Source organism: Sabethes cyaneus, chromosome 2, assembly GCF_943734655.1.
Source record: "Sabethes cyaneus chromosome 2, idSabCyanKW18_F2, whole genome shotgun sequence".
Classification (NCBI taxonomy): domain Eukaryota; kingdom Metazoa; phylum Arthropoda; class Insecta; order Diptera; family Culicidae; genus Sabethes; species Sabethes cyaneus.
The window spans coordinates 46,508,205-46,528,467 of record NC_071354.1 but is presented as its reverse complement, the minus strand read 5'-3'; the positions used below and the strand labels follow the sequence as shown (position 1 = coordinate 46,528,467).

Genomic DNA, 20,263 nt, shown 5'->3' with positions numbered 1-20,263 from the left:
AGAAAAAGACGCACAAAATTTCTAATTTCCAGTCCGGTTCCAAGCCTACTTTCTTATCCAATTTGAACTTCGATTTTAAATCCAGTTGCCCCCGAAAATCCGAAGTTTTCAGGTCTGCTAAACTATTTCGAAAGTGACCAGTTTTTAAGCGCTAATAGCTTAGCGATTTTCAAATCGGTTCCCTATATTTGTGCACCAAACGATCGGAAAATCAGTTACGCGTCAACCCAAATAAAGTGTGCACTAATTGAAAATGATGATCCTTTGTCCATCTAGCAATTCTCGGTTCATGATTGGTTGTTGGAAATCTCATCATCAAAGTTTTAATGTATTTTTAGAACAAAAAACTGTGAGAATCCCCCCGCCCCAACAGATTCTTTAAGACGGTTAAACCTAGACCAATTTGATGTCTTTGCTTGGGTCTTTCCAAATCCACATTTTCGCCAGGGCAACTACTATCTTCCTTTTTACTGGTTTGGTTGAAACGTCTTTAAAAGCATCGAGGCTCAAAACGGCTCGAATTAAATTTACAAATCCTTTGTGTGCCGGAAGATCGACGGCACCGGGAGATCGACGGGTCCGGGAGATCGACGGGACCGGGAGATCGACGGGACCGGGAGATCGACGGGACCGGGAGAACGACCGGACCGGGAGATCGACGGGACCGGGAGATCGACGGGACCGGGAGATCGACGGGACCGGGAGATCGACGGGACCGGAAGATCGACGGGACCGGGAGATCGACGGGACCGGGAGATCGACGAGACCGGGAGATCGAAGGGACCGGGAAATCGACGTCACCGGGAGATCGAAGGGACCGGGAGATCGACCGGACCGGGAGATCGACGATACCGGGAGATCGACGGGACCGGGAGATCGACCGGACCGGGAGATCGACGGGACCGGGAGATTGACGGGACCGGGAGATCGACGGGACCGGGAGATCGACGGGACCGGAAGATCGACGGGACCGGGAGATCGACGGGACCGGGAGATCGACGGGACCGGGAGATCGACCGGACCGGGAGATCGACGGGACCGGGAGATCGACGGGACCGGGAGATCGACGGGACCGGGAGATCGACGGGACCGGGAGATCGACGGGACCGGAAGATCGACGGGACCGGGAGATCGACGGGACCGGGAGATCGACGAGACCGGGAGATCGACGGGACCGGGAGATCGACGGGACCAGGAGATCGACGGGACCGGGAGATCGACGGGACCGGGAGATCGACGGGACCGGGAGATCGACGGGACCGGGAGATCGACGGGACCGGGAGATCGACGGGACCGGAAGATCGACGGGACCGGGAGATCGACGGGACCGGGAGACCGACGGGACCGGCAGATCGACGGGACCTGGATATCGACGGAACCGGCAGATCGACGGGACCGGGAGATCGACGGGACCGGGAGATCGAAGGGACCGGGAAGTCGACGTCACCGGGAGATCGACGGGACCGGGAGATCGACGGGACCGGGAGATCGACGGGACCGGAAGATCGACGGGACCTGGATATCGACGGGACCGGCAGATCGACGGGACCTGGATATCGACGGAACCGGCAGATCGACGGGACCGGGAAGTCGACGTCACCGGGAGATCGACGGGACCGGGAGATCGACGGGACCGGGAGATCGACGGGACCGGGAGATCAACGGGACCGGAAGATCGACGGGACCTGGATATCGACGGAACCGGCAGATCGACGGGACCGGCAGATCGACGGGACCTGGATATCGACGGAACCGGCAGATCGACGGGACCGGGAGATCGACGGGACCGGGAGATCGAAGGGACCGGGAAGTCGACGTCACCGGAAGATCGACGGGACCGGGAGATCGACGGGACTGGGAAATCGACGGAACCGGGAGATCGACGGGACCGGGAGATCGACGGGACTGGGAAATCGACGGGACCGGGAGATCGACGGGACCGGGAGATCGACGGGACCGTGGGGATCGACGGGACCGTGGGGATCGACGGGACCGTGGGGATCGACGGGACCGTGGGGATCGACGGGACCGTGGGGATCGACGGGACCGTGGGGATCAACGGGACCGTGGGGATCGACGGGACCGTGGGGATCGACGGGACCGTGGGGATCGACGGAACCGGCAGATCGACGGGACCGTGGGGATCGACGGAACCGGCAGATCGACGGGACCGGCAGATCGACGGGACCTGGATATCGACGGAACCGGCAGATCGACGGGACCGGGAGATCGACGGGACCGGCAGATCGACGGGACCTGGATATCGACGGAACCGGCAGATCGACGGGACCGGGAGATCGACGGGACCGGGAGATCGAAGGGACCGGGAAGTCGACGTCACCGGGAGATCGACGGGACCGGGAGATCGACGGGACCGGGAGATCGACGGGACCGGGAGATCGACGGGACCGGGAGATCAACGGGACCGGAAGATCGACGGGACCTGGATATCGACGGAACCGGCAGATCGACGGGACCGGCAGATCGACGGGACCTGGATATCGACGGAACCGGCAGATCGACGGGACCGGGAGATCGACGGGACCGGGAGATCGAAGGGACCGGGAAGTCGACGTCACCGGAAGATCGACGGGACCGGGAGATCGACGGGACCGGGAGATCGACGGGACCGGGAGACCGACGGGACCGGCAGATCGACGGGACCTGGATATCGACGGAACCGGCAGATCGACGGGACAGGGAGATCGACGGGACCGGGAGATCGAAGGGACCGGGAAGTCGACGTCACCGGGAGATCGACGGGACCGGGAGATCGACGGGACCGGGAGATCGACGGGACCGGGAGATCAACGGGACCGGAAGATCGACGGGACCTGGATATCGACGGAACCGGCAGATCGACGGGACCGGCAGATCGACGGGACCTGGATATCGACGGAACCGGCAGATCGACGGGACCGGGAGATCGACGGGACCGGGAGATCGAAGGGACCGGGAAGTCGACGTCACCGGAAGATCGACGGGACCGGGAGATCGACGGGACTGGGAAATCGACGGAACCGGGAGATCGACGGGACCGGGAGATCGACGGGACTGGGAAATCGACGGGACCGGGAGATCGACGGGTCCGGGAGATCGACGGGTCCGAGAGATCGACGGGACCGAGAGATCGACGGGTCCCGGAGATCGACGGGACCGGGAGATCGACGGGACCGGGAAATCGACGGGACCGTGGGGATCGACGGGACCGTGGGGATCGACGGGACCGTGGGGATCGACGGGACCGTGGGGATCGACGGGACCGTGGGGATCGACGGGACCGTGGGGATCGACGGGACCGTGGGGATCAACGGGACCGTGGGGATCGACGGGACCGTGGGGATCGACGGGACCGTGGGGATCGACGGGACCGTGGGGATCGACGGGACCGTGGGGATCGACGGGACCGTGGGGATCGACGGGACCGTGGGGATCGACGGGACCGTGGGGATCAACGGGACCGTGGGGATCGACGGGACCGTGGGGATCGACGGAACCGTGGGGATCGACGGAACCGTGGGGATCGACGGAACCGTGGGGATCGACGGGACCGTGGGGATCGACGGGACCGTGGGGATCGACGGGACCGTGGGGATCGACGGGACCGGGAGATCGACGGAACCGGGAGATCGACGGCACCGGGAGATCGACGGCACCGAGAGATCGACGGCACCGAGAGATCGACGGGACCGGGAGATCGACGGGATCGGGAGATCGACGGGACCGGGAGATCGACGGGACCGGGAGATCGACGGGACCGGGAGATCAACGGGACCGGAAGATCGACGGGACCTGGATATCGACGGAACCGGCAGATCGACGGGACCGGCAGATCGACGGGACCTGGATATCGACGGAACCGGCAGATCGACGGGACCGGGAGATCGACGGGACCGGGAGATCGAAGGGACCGGGAAGTCGACGTCACCGGAAGATCGACGGGACCGGGAGATCGACGGGACCGGGAGATCGACGGGACCGGGAGACCGACGGGACCGGCAGATCGACGGGACCTGGATATCGACGGAACCGGCAGATCGACGGGACCGGGAGATCGACGGGACCGGGAGATCGAAGGGACCGGGAAGTCGACGTCACCGGGAGATCGACGGGACCGGGAGATCGACGGGACCGGGAGATCAACGGGACCGGAAGATCGACGGGACCTGGATATCGACGGAACCGGCAGATCGACGGGACCGGCAGATCGACGGGACCTGGATATCGACGGAACCGGCAGATCGACGGGACCGGGAGATCGACGGGACCGGGAGATCGAAGGGACCGGGAAGTCGACGTCACCGGGAGATCGACGGGACCGGGAGATCGACGGGACCGGGAGATCGACGGGACCGGGAGATCAACGGGACCGGAAGATCGACGGGACCTGGATATCGACGGAACCGGCAGATCGACGGGACCGGCAGATCGACGGGACCTGGATATCGACGGAACCGGCAGATCGACGGGACCGGGAGATCGACGGGACCGGGAGATCGAAGGGACCGGGAAGTCGACGTCACCGGAAGATCGACGGGACCGGGAGATCGACGGGACTGGGAAATCGACGGAACCGGGAGATCGACGGGACCGGGAGATCGACGGGACTGGGAAATCGACGGGACCGGGAGATCGACGGGTCCGGGAGATCGACGGGTCCGAGAGATCGACGGGACCGAGAGATCGACGGGTCCCGGAGATCGACGGGACCGGGAGATCGACGGGACCGGGAAATCGACGGGACCGTGGGGATCGACGGGACCGTGGGGATCGACGGGACCGTGGGGATCGACGGAACCGTGGGGATCGACGGGACCGTGGGGATCGACGGGACCGTGGGGATCGACGGGACCGTGGGGATCGACGGGACCGGGAGATCGACGGAACCGGGAGATCGACGGCACCGGGAGATCGACGGCACCGAGAGATCGACGGCACCGAGAGATCGACGGGACCGGGAGATCGACGGGATCGGGAGATCGACGGGACCGGGAGATCGACGGGACCGGGAGATCGACGGGACCGGGAGATCGACGGGACCGGAAGATCGACGGCACCGGGAGATTGACGGGTCCGAGAGATCGACGGCACCGAGAGATCGACGGCACCGAGAGATCGACGGCACCGGGAGATCGGCGGCACCGGGAGATCGACGGCACCGGGAGATCGACGGGAACGGGAGATCGACGGAACCGGGAGATCGACGGGACTTGCCGCGATTTATGAAATTACCAACTAAAGGTGGAGCTAATCTAAACATTTGCAGTAAACGACGATAAACAACTCTGTACATTGCATTTGCCGATTGTTATGTTTCTGAGAACAAAATACAAAGTTGAAACTCAGATTTCACACGAAATTACCGTATTTCAGTGCGAAGCGCGACCAACAAATTTGTGAATATCATTAGTTATACATATTTTCCAAAACACAATTTTCATGGAGAGACCTCCAATTTCGCTTGCTCCTGTTGATGTCTTGATTGTAAACAACACACTTTTGATGTACAGTATCACGATAAATATTTACCCTGGATTGCTTATTGGTTAATAAGGCCATTGCAAATTATCTTTAAAGTTTTTGTCACCCCCCACCCCTCCCCCTTGGAAATTCGGTGGGCAAAAAAATAATGTGGGTAAGGTAATTTTTTCATAAAATCAACTGTCTGTGAGCACTAAAGCATGAAAAATAAGTGTACGAGTGGAGTTAACGCTTCTAGCACGAAACAGAAATGGAAATTCGAACAATGGAAGTTCCGAAAATCGGCAAAAAAAATTCTTTCGTTTTTGTTAATCTTTTTGCAGGGTTTTGTACAGAAAATAGTGATGTATAAATAAAAAGCAAGAATAAAATTGGTTTTCACGTTTAAACTTTGTGTAAAAATGCAAATCTCTTTGTTTTTTTTGCAGAAGTTGAACAAAAGTTTCGTATCCAGTTTAGTGTCTGATTTTTTCCACTTTTAAACAGTTTAAAGTAAAATAATATCAAGCCCAATATAAAATCTAATTTCATGTTTGATTTCGAGAGCAATTGCAAGTCCGATATAAAGTGCAGTACAATTTCATACAAAAACTTTAAATTCAAATCTCAATTCTAATCTACTGTCTAATGTCAAGTCCACTATTAAGTCCAATTACAAATCCAATTTCAACTCCACTCTGCTAGGCCCAGTCTGGGTGGGGACATGTTTTTAAAGTTTAAGGTAAAAAATCAAAAGGGTTACCTTCTGGACACTGCGGCATGGTTGTCGTAGGGCTGCATTCGATCGGTTTTTACGACGGGACTTCAATCATTATTTTATATCATTCATATTCGGAGTGATATTCCGTTCCGATTTCACAGATAATTCGATATTGATACCAACCATTCACATAGTTTGAACTGCTTTTGTTTATTTATTTATAACCCTTCGAAAATAAGCAACAACACAAATAAAAAAACGAAGATGAACAATCGACATCTGACCACTTTTTGAATTATTTAGTTTAGTTTCGTTGCATCGCTCGCTGTAGGGTTCCTCCAGACAGGGTTACATTCAATACAACATACGTATAATGTAAACCACACATGGTCAAGTGCACTTCGAAAACCCCACCGCCGAAAGTGTGATTGCTTCGATTAGGTTTCACAGCTGACAGATCGTTTCATTCTATATTATCGAACCCTCATACCAAACAACTGACGCAAAAGGACACAACTTATTGTAGCATATTTGTCACGGCGGTGCTCACTTTCTCTCCTCTCTTTCTCACTTTTTGGAAAGCATCACATAAAATCGAAAAACATAGCAAATGAACAGCAGCCGCGCTTACCATATGGTGCATTTAGAGGAACGGCCGCTTATGTGCGCACACTCCGGCGGTCCGGTATTGACGAAGAGTTCATCCCTATGCTGCGCTGCGAGCATATGCTGGGAGCATTCACCTCATTCCGTCTAGGCGAAACGCAACAACATTAGAATGTGTTTTGTTTTGATCTGGATTTTCTTCCACCCTAAGTTCATGCGACGTTCATTACTTTTCGAGGGGATGCGTGAATTTTCCGATTCGCATTTTATGAATAACTGCCCATTCTCGAAAAAAAATTAACAAATAAAGTAACGTGTTTAGACTTAATTAACTTACTGGTTAAAAGAATGTTTTAGACAATTTTCGCAATCTATGAAAAGCGAAGCTTCGCGCAGTTCACTCCTTCATCGCTTCCCCTTTCATGTTTTCGACGAAAATGTTCAAACCACACTTCCCCTTTCTGGACGCATGAATCCGGTTTCGCTTCAGTGGAAAGCCGAACTCAGCTGGCAGGACTCAGTGCAGTGCAGTGTGTGGCAGTGTTTCCGTCCGCTATCGAACTGTCGCGGCTGCTCGAATCGAATGTGCTCTCTACGACCACCGTTCACGTTCACCAGAACCAACAGCGAACGTAAGCAGTCCGGCCAGCGGAACACGGCAGTCAGTCTATCGCGTGAGGGTTGAACGTTCGGATCGGATGCTCCTGGCTAGCAAAACGTTGTTCTACAACAGCAGTGCAGCGCAAACGGTACGGTGCGTGTTTGAGGTCGGTTCGCTTTAATTGTATCGAACGGTGGTGCATTCATCGGAGGACTGACTGGTGCGTGGTTGGTAACCGGTGTTGAAACCGACTCTCCGCTGGCTGTGGGCGATATTCAGATGCAATCCTTCCGCTCACGTGGCACTGAATAGCAGGAAGTGGATTGTCGAAGTGATAGTTGTGAAAACGATCGGGATGCTGTGCAGCGCACATGGGAGTGCAGCGAATGTGTAGTTGATTGCATTACCATCTGATTGATGATGGTTGTAGGTTATTTGGTTGTTGGCGTAGTTTTTCTTCCCCAGTAAGATTATCGTGGCTTTCTTGAAACACCGAACAAGGATATGGTTAACTCCCGTTTGAAAAGTGCAGTGATTGAATAACTTTCCACGTGGATCAAGAAGCAGATCTTCGCTTTATTGGTTGACCAAGTGAAATGATGAAATAATTTATCATAACCTTTTGAATACTCTGTCTAATGAAACCGACACAAACAACTGAGAGTTTCGTCTTTTGATGTTTAGATTGCTGTGAGCTTAAAAAGAGTTTCTAATTTATCTTACTCTGGCTGCCGAGCGAAAAGAAGAAAAATGTCATTAAGCGAATGTTAATTGATGTTGTTCTTGATTTTCGAAACCAATTGCTGGAAAATTGAAAAGTGAAAATAGCAGCCGTGCGACAAAGGACCAGCACAGTGCTGCCTGGTGCTATCGTGTTCTGTTTCGAAGAGTTTCGATTAGTGTCAAGAATATAAAAAAGATTCGTTTGAACGAAGATTAATTCTTAGCTCCGATGGTGTAAGAGGAGTACTTGCGACAAGATTTTGTTTCCTCTTGAGTTTCAGTTCGTCCTTGTCAAAGTGGAAAAGTTCAGTCTAAAAATTTTTTTCTTTACCCAGACAACATCAGATAGTGGAAATTGAATCAGAGCAAGGAATATCGGATTAAAGTGTTGAAGAAACAGATTCGCTTACAAACCCCCAATAGAGAGAGAGAGAGAGGAGGCAGAAAAAAAACAAGAAAATCAAATTTCAGTGACATCGCAAAGCCTGTCCCGCACGAAGAGGGAAAACGGGAAAAGATTTAGATGATAAAGGTTGACTGTTGAAAACACGAAAATCCCGCAGGCTGCGAATATTCGGTTTGGAAACACAGCGGATTAAGCACCATCCCATCCACCCACCTGCGGCATCATCGCCATCGGTAGCGGCGGCAGCAGTGCTAGTGAAATTTACCTTGTACCTTGACCGAGCACACCGGCCGGCCAACAACAACAACAACAACAACAACGACGACGACAACGACGGCTACGGCAAGGACGACGCTTGGCAAATGTTAACGAAAATGTTGGATAAACCGCTACGACGGCAGACCACCGATCGTGCCTGTTACTGGATGCTGCTCGTTGTAATGCTGTTCATTCAAGGTAAGCTGATTGCGCAAGCACTTTAATCCGTGGTTAGTGGTTGTAAAAGTGCAGTATGAATTGATGTAGTGGTTTATTTTTGGAATAAAAGTGCTGTGTCTCGGAGAGGACACTCACTTTGGCTGCCTATTTTGCTCGATTCAACCACTAAACAATTTGAATAGAAATGTTGAGTTAACAGCTATTTGTATTATGGTAACAATCGTCCTTGAAGGCGAAGCTGCAGTTTTGCATTTGAAGGAACTCAGTTAAAACAAACTGAACCAATTTTCCGTTGCATACTATACACTCTTTCGCTTTCCTGGTTATTAAAGTTTAAAGAAGTTTTTAAATAAGACTATGCCTTATTTAAAGCTATGGGGGTATAATAAAAGTCTCAAGATCTCAAATAAAAGTTGTTCATTTTTCAACAATTACAAATATATTGGCATCGGTCTATTATATATTTTTATAGAGATTTATTTTTAATAAAAAATATGGCAAAAATAATATAATTGAGGATATTTGCTGTTGAAAAATGCTGAGACTTCAATCGGTTCATCTAACCAATGAGTGTAGTGAGAGAGTAAGTAGTGTGCTTTCCAGACCCGTAACGACGATTTTATGTTATGTTATTAATGCAGTTTTGTTCGATTTCGTTTCAATAAATTAAATTTCAGAGTTTAATCTGTTTGTCATCTGCTTTATAGGAAAAAGTCATATTGATAGACTTTCTCATCAAGTTTATCTCAGTGTTTCAGCTGTTAATTTTGCATCAGAATAATCAAGGCTATAATTCTGTAACACTGAAATTGGAGACGCACTCGACGTATGATTGAGAGTTGTGGGTTCAAGTCCCACCTGGACAGTCAACTATTTTTCACAGTTTGCATATCATTTTTTTCCAGTTCTTCCAGTGTTCGTTCTTCCCAAAACACATTTATTCCCTCATATAAAGTACTGAAACATGGATTTCTTTTAGTGGATTCCAAACGGAAAACGGAGAATGGTGTAGTCGTATGAACCATGAGCTGCAGGTACTACTGGGAGAACTTCCCATAGTATATCTGGCGAAAGTCGAGAGACCACGGTGGGCCGGTCATGCCGCAAGAATGCCGGACGAATGTGCAGTGAAGTCTGCTGTCTTCAAGAGCCACACATAGAGGCACCCATAACGAGAGCCATTCCATAATTTAGAGTCTAGTTACCGTCACCAAAATATGAAAAATTTATGCTAATAGCTCTGCCAATTATGAATGGATATTTATGGTTTAGATACCGATCGACTCATAACAGATATAGCAAATGTATGGTTTCTATTATGATTTTCTTTTTCAATCACGAATGAGTGAAAATTAATGAAAAGTTTCCGTGTCAAATACCACAATACATTTTCTTCATGATCGCCTTGCTTCACAGGCAAGGGCGACAGTTAAACACTCCATCTGTTTACTGTGATTTCGATTACTTTTTTTTATCTTATCTTATCTTATCTTGTCTCATACTAACGCAGCCAATACTTGAAGGCATCCTGGAAAATGACGGCTGCTTGAATCAATCATTTTTCTTGTCAACGGCCAGGCCAATTGCGCAGCCTGTACCGCAAAAAGAATTCCAAAGTATCTAGTGGAATTAGAAATGATACTTAATTCCGTTGAACTTATTGAAATCAAGGGGAAGGAAGAAAGCGTAGACCTCCCGTACCAAACGCTTCCCTTGAAAATATTGATTAATTTACAGATTACATTATGCAGTATGCAGTCGTAGGGAGTATCTTTGCTAATAAAGGTTAAGTGATACTCCGGACCCTTTGAGGATGAACATATAAAGCCATAAAGCCAGGCTGTAATAGGCCAAGGCTATAGCGCCTTAGTTCGCTCTCTGAAAAGAGATAACACGCAGTAGCTACCAAAACATAGATAATTATAAGCTATCGAAAATATATATGAACAACAATCCTACAAAATTGTGTATAGAACTTGAAATTATATATAAGCAAATGGAGCTTTCTCACCCAATTTTCTTCATTTTTCAGCTTTGATTAAAAAGGGATTTTACATTTACACTATTTATACAATACAATTTTCGAACGCGGAAACTATTTCTATTCCATTTATGGATATACATTTATATCACCCTTTCCCTTCCCTTCTTCAGTGTACCACAAAAATATAAAATTAGTTCAACTAACCTGCTAGCCGTAATAAGATCTTGCAACTCAAAGCGCTAAACATTGCATTCTATAAGTTCTATTACTTTTTCGGTCATTAATTACAATTAATATTCAACACTATATTTTCACTTTTTCGCTGTCGGTTTTTCATTAACTTTTTTTCAGCCGTTTCAGTCGTCAAATCACTCGCGAAACTTAACTTGAGGCACAAAAAACTTTAATTTACCACCCGAACAGTTATTTAGAGAGATATTATAATCATTTTGCTCAAATTGTTTACTTGAATTGATAAGAAAAATTTCGCTTCGTTACGATTGCAATTCCGAATCCGCGACCGTCGTTGTTGTACGTTGCCAAGGGAACAGACGTTTATATAAAGTGCTGCCAACGTAAACATTTGAGCATGAAATTGACCAATTATTTTTGCTATAATACTTATAAGATTCACTGATAATAAAATTCACCGTAAACAACATTTTAGGTGAAAGAATTACTGTCGGATCTAGTTCAACAGCAAAAATTGATACGCGATTCTACGTTTCATAATTGTTCATAACAGATTATTACCTAATACTAGCAACTCTAATCTTAACAAAACGATAGTGGAAACAAGTACTGAAATCAGTAAAAAAGCAACTGGACTCTGTCGACCTTCACCTTAAGGCGAATACTACTTTTCCCGAAAAATAAACTAGAAAAAATCGGACGTGAAAATTTTAGACGTCCATTTACGGCCACGGGTTGCTTCGATCGCCGTGATTTCGATTACTTTATTTTTAGAATAAAAAGTGACAAAACCCCTTAAGGTCGAAGATCCTTTTCGACGTTCAGACTTGTACTAATGTGATATCTGTGCTTGGGATGTATGCCAAATGCCACAAAAAATGTGAAAGTCTTCTCGTCCTGACAAAATTTCTTATTACCACACCTAGACCAATTCGATGTCCTTAAAGTGAACAGCTATAAAAAAGTGACGATTGACGATTGACGATTGTGAACCAGTTGTAAATGATAACCCAGATTATTTATTTATTTTTTCCTTCCAACCGTAAGTTGTGTGTCTAATGACAAATATTTTATGTTTTAAGCAAGATCCTCAAACCAGTTAACATTCGTTTCAAGCCAATTACCTAGAGTCACTAGTACAGTACTAGTCATAGAAAATTTTTAAAATGCGATATCGTTGCCAATCACCAGAAGAAGTGTGATTGCGACCTTATGAAACTCTGATTGGAACTACAACCCTAATAAACAGATAATACTGACATACAAAACGCGGACTTTTTTCTTGTATAAAATTTATAAGAATGTTTCAGAGCATTTATTTCACGTGAGCCTGTCGTTCATGCTCCTAGGCGCAGGCGTCCATACTCTTTTGTAAATAAAAATTCAACCACCATTTTGTACTTCGTTTGATTCGATGATATTGCATAGCACTTGACTATACCAAAACTGTAATTTCTCTGGCCATCTAATTTTTCGCTCTTTTTCATTCACAAAAACGAAAAGTAATGAATATTCTTCTACACTTCTCTTCGTCTATTGTAAAAAACTTTAAAAGTCTGTCTAAGATCATTGACTCAATTTCACTATTAACCACTTGCTCGAATACTTTCGGCAAATATAATCCTTCATCATTTGCACTGGGGTATTAGTCGGATTCCACTCCTTGGGAATCATAGTGACGCCATTATTTTTAGCCATTGACGCCATTGTGTCCTATTCCATTCCATTTAGAATTTGGCCGCAATTTTCAATTTTTATATGAGGAAATAAAGTACAAAACATGTAGAAAAAACTCCCACCTCTGAGCATGCATTCGACCTCTGAGTGTGAAAGATAGTCCTTGACGTCTACGGACAGAGGAATTTCTCTCAGGGGATAGTTTTCTCCCATGTGGATGTCGATAATTTCTAGTAACCAGCTTCGTTCCTGCGATCACTATGTGAGTGATACCACTCCAAGTCTACGGACGGAGTGGTCACTCATGCGGGATAGCTTTACCAAGGTGGAGTACCGTCGACTGTATCTGGTGTTAACACACCAAGTCCACGAACAGAAGGGTCGCAGCTGTAAAGGTGATATCAGTCCAAGTCTATGGGTGGCCACTCCAGCCCTACGAAATCGGCAATAATATAACCATGACATTCAAATGCTACAAGATTTAAACGGAGAGATTGGTTGCCAGGTCAATAGATCGTTTAAAATCGAAGTGCTTCCAAAAGCTCGATTTCAAATTATAGGAAGCTTCAAAAGGTAGGAGGGCTTTATAGGAGGGCTTCAAAACCAAGATAGAGAAGCTTTATTCTATCGTGAAAGTTGAACCAAACAAGTAATGCGTGCGTTGTTTACTTAAGAATATTTTTGACGTAGGACTACGTCTTGTTTTAATAGGGTAACATACTACGAAAACAAAAATGATCATGATACGAAATAATGATAGATTTTGGACGGTGATAGCTCAGGCAATTCTGAACAGGATTTTGCTGAATTATATACCAATCAATTTACTAAACGTGTGTCTTTTCTGTGATTTTCACAAAAAGAAGGATCTTCACAGCAAACTGATGGAATTTTTACATAAAGTCGAACAAATTTTAATGGATTTAGATGAGCTTCCAGCCAAAATTTGGATTGAAGCCAGCGTCACGAAAGAATGAAAGATTTTGAACGCCAACAGCTCTTCCAATTTAGAACGGATTTTGATGGTTCGCATACCATTCGATTAATAAAAGATGCAGCAATTTTATAGTTTTCTTGAAAAGATTGTTTTACGATTACGATTACGTTCACCAAGCTTCTGATTATGGCTGCTGCTACTGCTTCAAGACACAGACAAGCAGAATAAACTTGTGGCGGCGGTTTTGTTGTAAAGACTATTGAAATGACAAAAAGAAAAGCGAAGCCATTTTCGCCATTCAATCGCTGCTCGACTTCCGAGGTTATTACAATAAATTTCTACTTCGATCTAAGCTTGAACCCCACCAATGGTAACACGATTTAGATATCACATACTGGAAATTTATTGTACAAGCTTCACTTTCGATCGTGTTTTTTTGCTTGCAACAAAGCAAAGTAAATTCCAGGTGCTACACTCCGATTTGAAAACTTGATCTTCTGTTTTTGTATGGCAGACTTCGCAATTAGCTGCAAGAATGCAGGACAATTGTAGGGCTAGTGCAATGATTCTATTGACTAGACATGAACATGCAACGTCTGGCTTGTAAAACCAGTGTCGTACCGCGAGACCTAAGTGACTCAGCCTTTTTGCTTGCTACATGACGCTGCAAACAGACGATATATGCAGTGATGGACTGGATAATGTAAATCAACTTTCGTGCATTGACGGTTGCAGCCGCGGAATGAGAGAGCAGACAGGAGCGATTATGTTCAGCTGGCAAAGAATAGAATTAAATGTCAAGTCAAGAATTAAAAGTCACGAAGAGTTAGCATTTCGATAATGGTCAGTGCGTGAAACCAGATCAAGAAATGGCTCTTCTCAATGCCAATAACATATTATTTTGAAGATTTAATTTTTTTCTTTAAATTTTATTAACAGCTGAAGGGTAAAATTATCTTCTGAAAAGACTACTGCTTGTAAAGTTGTCCATTTATAACTGCTCCAGTGATAAAAAACCCTTGTCTTCTTTCTACAACTACAGATGCCTTGCCTAGTCATGAACTTGCAAGCGAATTTATCTGCGAAAACTAACTAGAACTTTTTTTTGTTTGATTATAGTTACTTTAACAGCTTGGGTCATTCATGACTTCTGCGGGGTTGGCATTTGAACCCAGGTCCTCGGTGTGAGAGGTTTGAATGCTAACTTCTACGCCAGGATTGACCTCTGAACTTACCCGGAGAATTACCCTTGCCTTTTGCTTTGTTCAAAATCCATTTTTACATATGTTTCATCGTCAATAATTGGTCGTACAGATACCCACGGTTTTTGGCAACCTTTCTTTTTTTATTTTTTGAAAATTCTGGTTCAACGTCCTGTTGGAATATCCGCTGGCATGGTACGACCGAAAACCTGCCCGTATACTGATTTGCCGAACTGTACTGTGCGCCGCAGTGAACATTTCGCACAAATCACGTCCAAAGATTCCGGAAATATTCCGAACTACCCTGATTGCTCTGCGTGATCCAACGACATTATTTCCCAGCAACGTTTCAGCACGGAATTTGTGAACCTTGGTGATCATTTCTTCTGTCAACGTTTGATCTTCCTAATCAAAACGACCTTGACAGTAGAGCAACAAGTAAAAAGAAAACTACCATTTTTGGACTTAGCAAGAGGAAATACAAAGTGAACATCGGGGAGACTTGCCCGACGAACGTAAAAGACTGTGGAGATCGAACGGACCTAGTGTAGCAATGCAATGCTGTTAAAAACATAAAATTGGTTGGGGAAACGCAAAACTCTTCTAGAACGTCAAAACCTTATCATCATTTAAATGTGTGTGAGTAGATGTATATATAAATGGCGGACCGTTTCCTGATGAATGTAGATGAGGCTCTCATCACTTCAGCTTTCTCTCAACTGACGCAGTTGAAAATGTAGTAAACAACAAATTGCTTCTTCGAATACAATTGGACAGCTGGCCGCTCTGTTAAAGGGTTGGATCATACCCGAAGCCGGTTAGTTGGAAATGTATTTTTATTATCTTGGGTGAACTCTAAAGTTTGTATCTTATCAAGCTGGAATCTACTGTTTCTTCTATGTTTATAGATGTGTCTATGTTCTTCTTGGAAGCAATATGGGATCTTTGTTTTTCATATTATGCTTTGACGAAATAGTTCCCAAATTATGGCAAATCAACGATTTTCAGGACTCTCTTTTTCCGGTGTTTCTTTATGATGATTATAATAGACCGTTGAATTTTTATTAAAAGATGTGGCTTTTCGGCCTCGGGTTTCTTACGAAAACTTTATTTTACGTTCAGCTGACGTTTCGAAGAACTATGCTTTCATCATCGGAGCAAAACGTTGATAAATGTTTTCTTAGTCAAGCGTTTAAACATGAAAATGTTAATTTTGTTGACCATCTATAACTATAACCTTCCACGCACATCAGAACCAGATCGATTCTTTCTTTATTTCGTAAAAGTATAAGGCCGAAGGTGGAAGTTAAAACAATCTTCCAAAAGATTTTAACCTCAACCTCTAGAAGCGTTGTAGTAAATTGAATAGTGCGTTTAGATATTAACTGAATCGAGCATCACCACATCAAATATTATAACGAGTCGCCCTAATATTTAAATTGAGAGAAATGACCTTTTCGGCAATATAAGGCTCCCTTTTCATCACACTCAGACTCACTTTGAATTTCGAGCAAGATTGAGTACTCAGCTAGTATGGAATAAATATCAAGATGTCACTTGACAATTCAATATCTTAAATCAATAACTATTCCCTAGATACTGTGATATCTGGAATCTACAATTTACTTATCAGCTTTTATTCTCAAATATTTAGCAACATCGTATTTCACAACCATTTCCGAAATTTTTCGGATGAAATCATAAAGAAATTTTAGATTTAAATTTTATCATAAAAATACGTAGCTGCTTTCAACAGTTTTCATTTTAATCTGTCGATCATCATCATTAAATAAGTTTTTTAGCGTTCATTATTTTCTCTTGCTAATTTGTTAAAACTCGTCTGTTCCTGTATTACTCGGTTCGAATATTGTGTTCGGAACTCCAAACGATGAAAAAAATCCCTAGCAATAACATCCACATAGCACTGAAACTCTTTCTAAACGAACTTTTGATTACTGAAATGTTTCTGCCTGGAAGGCACAGGCAATTCACAGCAGCAGCGTCATTTGAAAAAAAAAAGCTCAGGCACTCATTTTACAGTTAGCCATATAAAAAAATGCGAGTGGTGCTTCGTAATATTTTCCCCTGGTTCTGAAAAATTTATAAATTATTTAAATAGGCAGTAACGATTCTCACATCGGTACGAAAAATAAACATGTTGCCACGATGAAAGCTGTTTTTTTGTCCGTGTCCTAGCGTCACCGTACTTGGTACCTTGCCTCCCGGCTGAACACCGGTCGTCGGTGGGAGGTAAATAGCCGAAGACAAAAGCTTTGCATATTTATGCAAATTCGAGCATCGTGGTCGGCCAAGGCAAGGGGATCCGGCGAATCATCGAATCCCACGGATGATGATGCCGACGATCATCGGCAGTGCCACAGCGCAGCGCAGCGCTCTAGCGCCACGCCGGGCAATGAAACGATGAAGCCAAGTGGAATAATAATGAGTTTCAGAGCACGTTTTCTTGTGTGGTTTTAAGGTATATTAGGACATTATTCCGATTTTGACATGAAAGCCTGCAGCGAAGTGCCTTTCGAGACTGACGCAGGCATCAAAAAGCTTCTCAACGTGCTTTTCCACCTGTTTAATGGAAAATATCAATAAATCAGTCTTCCGTCAAAAATGTCAGTGTAATGAGGACGGTCCTTGGATCAGGTTCAAAAATTTCTGTCTATCCACCTAGCGCTGCAGGTCGGTGTCCAGTCGCTGCGACAAGATTTGATTAGAAACAGTGAGTACTTAATAATTAAGTAGATTTTCGACGGGCATTGTTGTACTTTTCCACAACTGGTAAAAACAAAAACAATCGATAAAACGATGTTTGGAGGACCTATCCTACAACCATCGTAGACTGATTACCTTGACATGCCAATGCCAGTCCTGCCCCAATCAGATATTCATCCGGACAGGCTTTATTAGCTGTTCAGTGCAGACGAAACATGACAGCAAATTATCAAATTATTATCTTCCCATCACCCCCGTGGGCTGCCAAGTGGACCTGTGCACCGTCCGTCGACCGGTGGGGGTGGTTTTCTGAATAGAGAGAGAAAGCTATTATTTTAGTATACACGCGACGTGTCGTCGACTGATTTTTTAACCTACATTCGGTAGCACAGCTGGGCATCATCGGCTGTACAGTCGACCTTTAGTTCGACATCGAAAAGGTTCTTCTGAATGGAATAAATTGAAGGCACGCAACTGATTTCGGAACTGAACGGAGGATTAAAAGCAATCTACCACCAAGAGACCGATACAATACGCTGAAAGCACAATTGCGCCCCAAATTTTGACGTGTTCTTTTTTCCTAGTGATGAATAGGTTTTGTTTTGATTAGAAGCCTCCTATAATTTGTGGGGCAGGAAAGACGGTTTTTACTCGGGCCTAGTTGTATAATTTTAATCAACAAGCCGCTAAATTATGTATAACCTTGGAAGACAATTTTCCTGTGCTGCGCACAATAATGTTCTGAACTAAAATTTATTTCAATGGGATTAGAAAAGCTTTACTCCCAAGAGTATTTTTCCATTCAGCACTTGAGCATCGTTTAACTATTAATAAGACAATCATCAACCACACAAATCGCCTTTCTTTGCCGAAAATGGTTATTTTCCCACGATTTTCCTCTGTTTTCCCATTACGCTAACGACCACCCAAGGCGTTCTCGCAAAAAACTTTATTTTCGGACACTGCTGCTGCTGCTGCTGCTGCACTGGTTATATCATAAACAAGACTCATTTTCCTCTCTGTTACTCTGTCGAATTCACACTGCCGGCCGATTATGCGAGCGTCTGTGGCGCGTGGAGGCGAGCCAAAGTTAAATTGATTTTCTTTTCGCCGACACCCACGAGCAACCCCTATGGCACAATAATGAGGCAATGGGGCTGGTTGGTTGGCTGGCTGATCTTTTCTGCTGACCGAATCTAATTTTTCCCGCATTAAATCAACAAGTCCTTTGAATGGCTTAAGATTAAGGACTGGCTAAGTACTTCTTCTGTGGGGTTGCATCGAAAATAAACTGTTTGCAATGCTGCTTGAATTGGAAATGTATCACCTAGATACGGAAGAAAACGTATAGTTGGTTTCTACCCCACGCGCTGTCTGTGTTCACATTTCAATGGAAAATGAAACATTTACACGGAAAGGAAAATAGACGAATTTCACGCCAACACGTCTATCGGGTTGGCAGTACCCACTCAGAATACAATGAAACTTAATGTGTGTAAGAAGTTCATGTAAATGAGCAACTTTGCATACATATTTCTTCCAAAATCGGTCTAGACTAACTTTTGACAAGGGCTTAATTATAACAAATAATTCGAAAATTATAGAATTCTTTGCAGGGTGATGATCCGTGGTGACTTTTAGAAAATATTCTTTTATATCTTCATATACTAAAATCTTCGTTCTGAAAAGAACGGTTTTTGGTAATTGATAAAACACAGTTACGAATTTGAGCTTTCTTTCGGATTTCTTTAGCACCAAAACGGCTTGAAAGTTCAGCAACACACCACCTTAGGCAATAGCAAACCCATCCAGAAGTTTTTTTTAAATTATTTGTCGTTACGGATGACCAGCTGCAAATGACATAGGATAGTTCTAGTCTTCTTATTGTCACAAGCAGCAATACTAATTAGTTCCAAATGCATTATCGCGTTAAGCACAATTTTCCTTTCGCAGCGACTTGCCGAAAATTGGACAACATCACGACTTGTAGTTTGTTATAACGAATCAACCGGGATGACGTATCTCTTTTTCTTCTTCTTCTTCTTCTTCTTCTTCTTCTTCTTCTTCTTCTTCTTCTCAATATACTGTTTCCTTTGGTTGCTTTCTACTGATTTTCGATGCATTCCGATGCTTTGCGTTGACTTGCTTCGCAGCAGCTGATAGCACGGATAGCGCAGAGAGGCAGCCCTTGTTTTATTGCAACACATGTATAATTTTAGTCCGTCCCATTTGTCTAACTTTGCCATTTAATGGCTTTCTGCTTTCTGCCATTGATTCTGGTTGCGAAATGGCAGAACTTGAAAATTGTAATTTCTCTTAAAACTACCGTGAACCCTCGCTAATTTATTTATTTATTGTATAAAAATTCATCTGATAATATTTTGTCTTAATGGACGAAACGAGCACACGAAATTACGACACTCTGTTGATAACAACATGCAATGCAACATTAAAATCAAAAAGGCAAGGATTGACTCAGTTTATCCGTATTGTCGACTACGAGATACGAGGTGGCTCTCTCAAGAGCATAAAAGTAGAAGTGCCGGAGCAGTTCGGGCGAATCGACTTCTAGGATCATGCCATGGCTGCCAA

At 45.4% G+C, this 20,263-nt stretch overlaps 1 protein-coding gene across 1 annotated transcript; it reads right to left on the bottom strand.

Moving 5' to 3' along the window:
- Positions 1 to 1,817: 1,817 nt before the first annotated feature.
- Positions 1,818 to 3,612, bottom strand: LOC128735363 (pre-mRNA 3' end processing protein WDR33-like; the record flags this gene model as incomplete). The annotated part of the gene is made up of 2 exons (XM_053829852.1): positions 1,818 to 2,256; positions 2,801 to 3,612. Coding segments are annotated over 2 exons (1,251 nt in total), but the record flags the coding sequence as incomplete, so codon positions are not given.
- Positions 3,613 to 20,263: the final 16,651 nt, after the last annotated feature.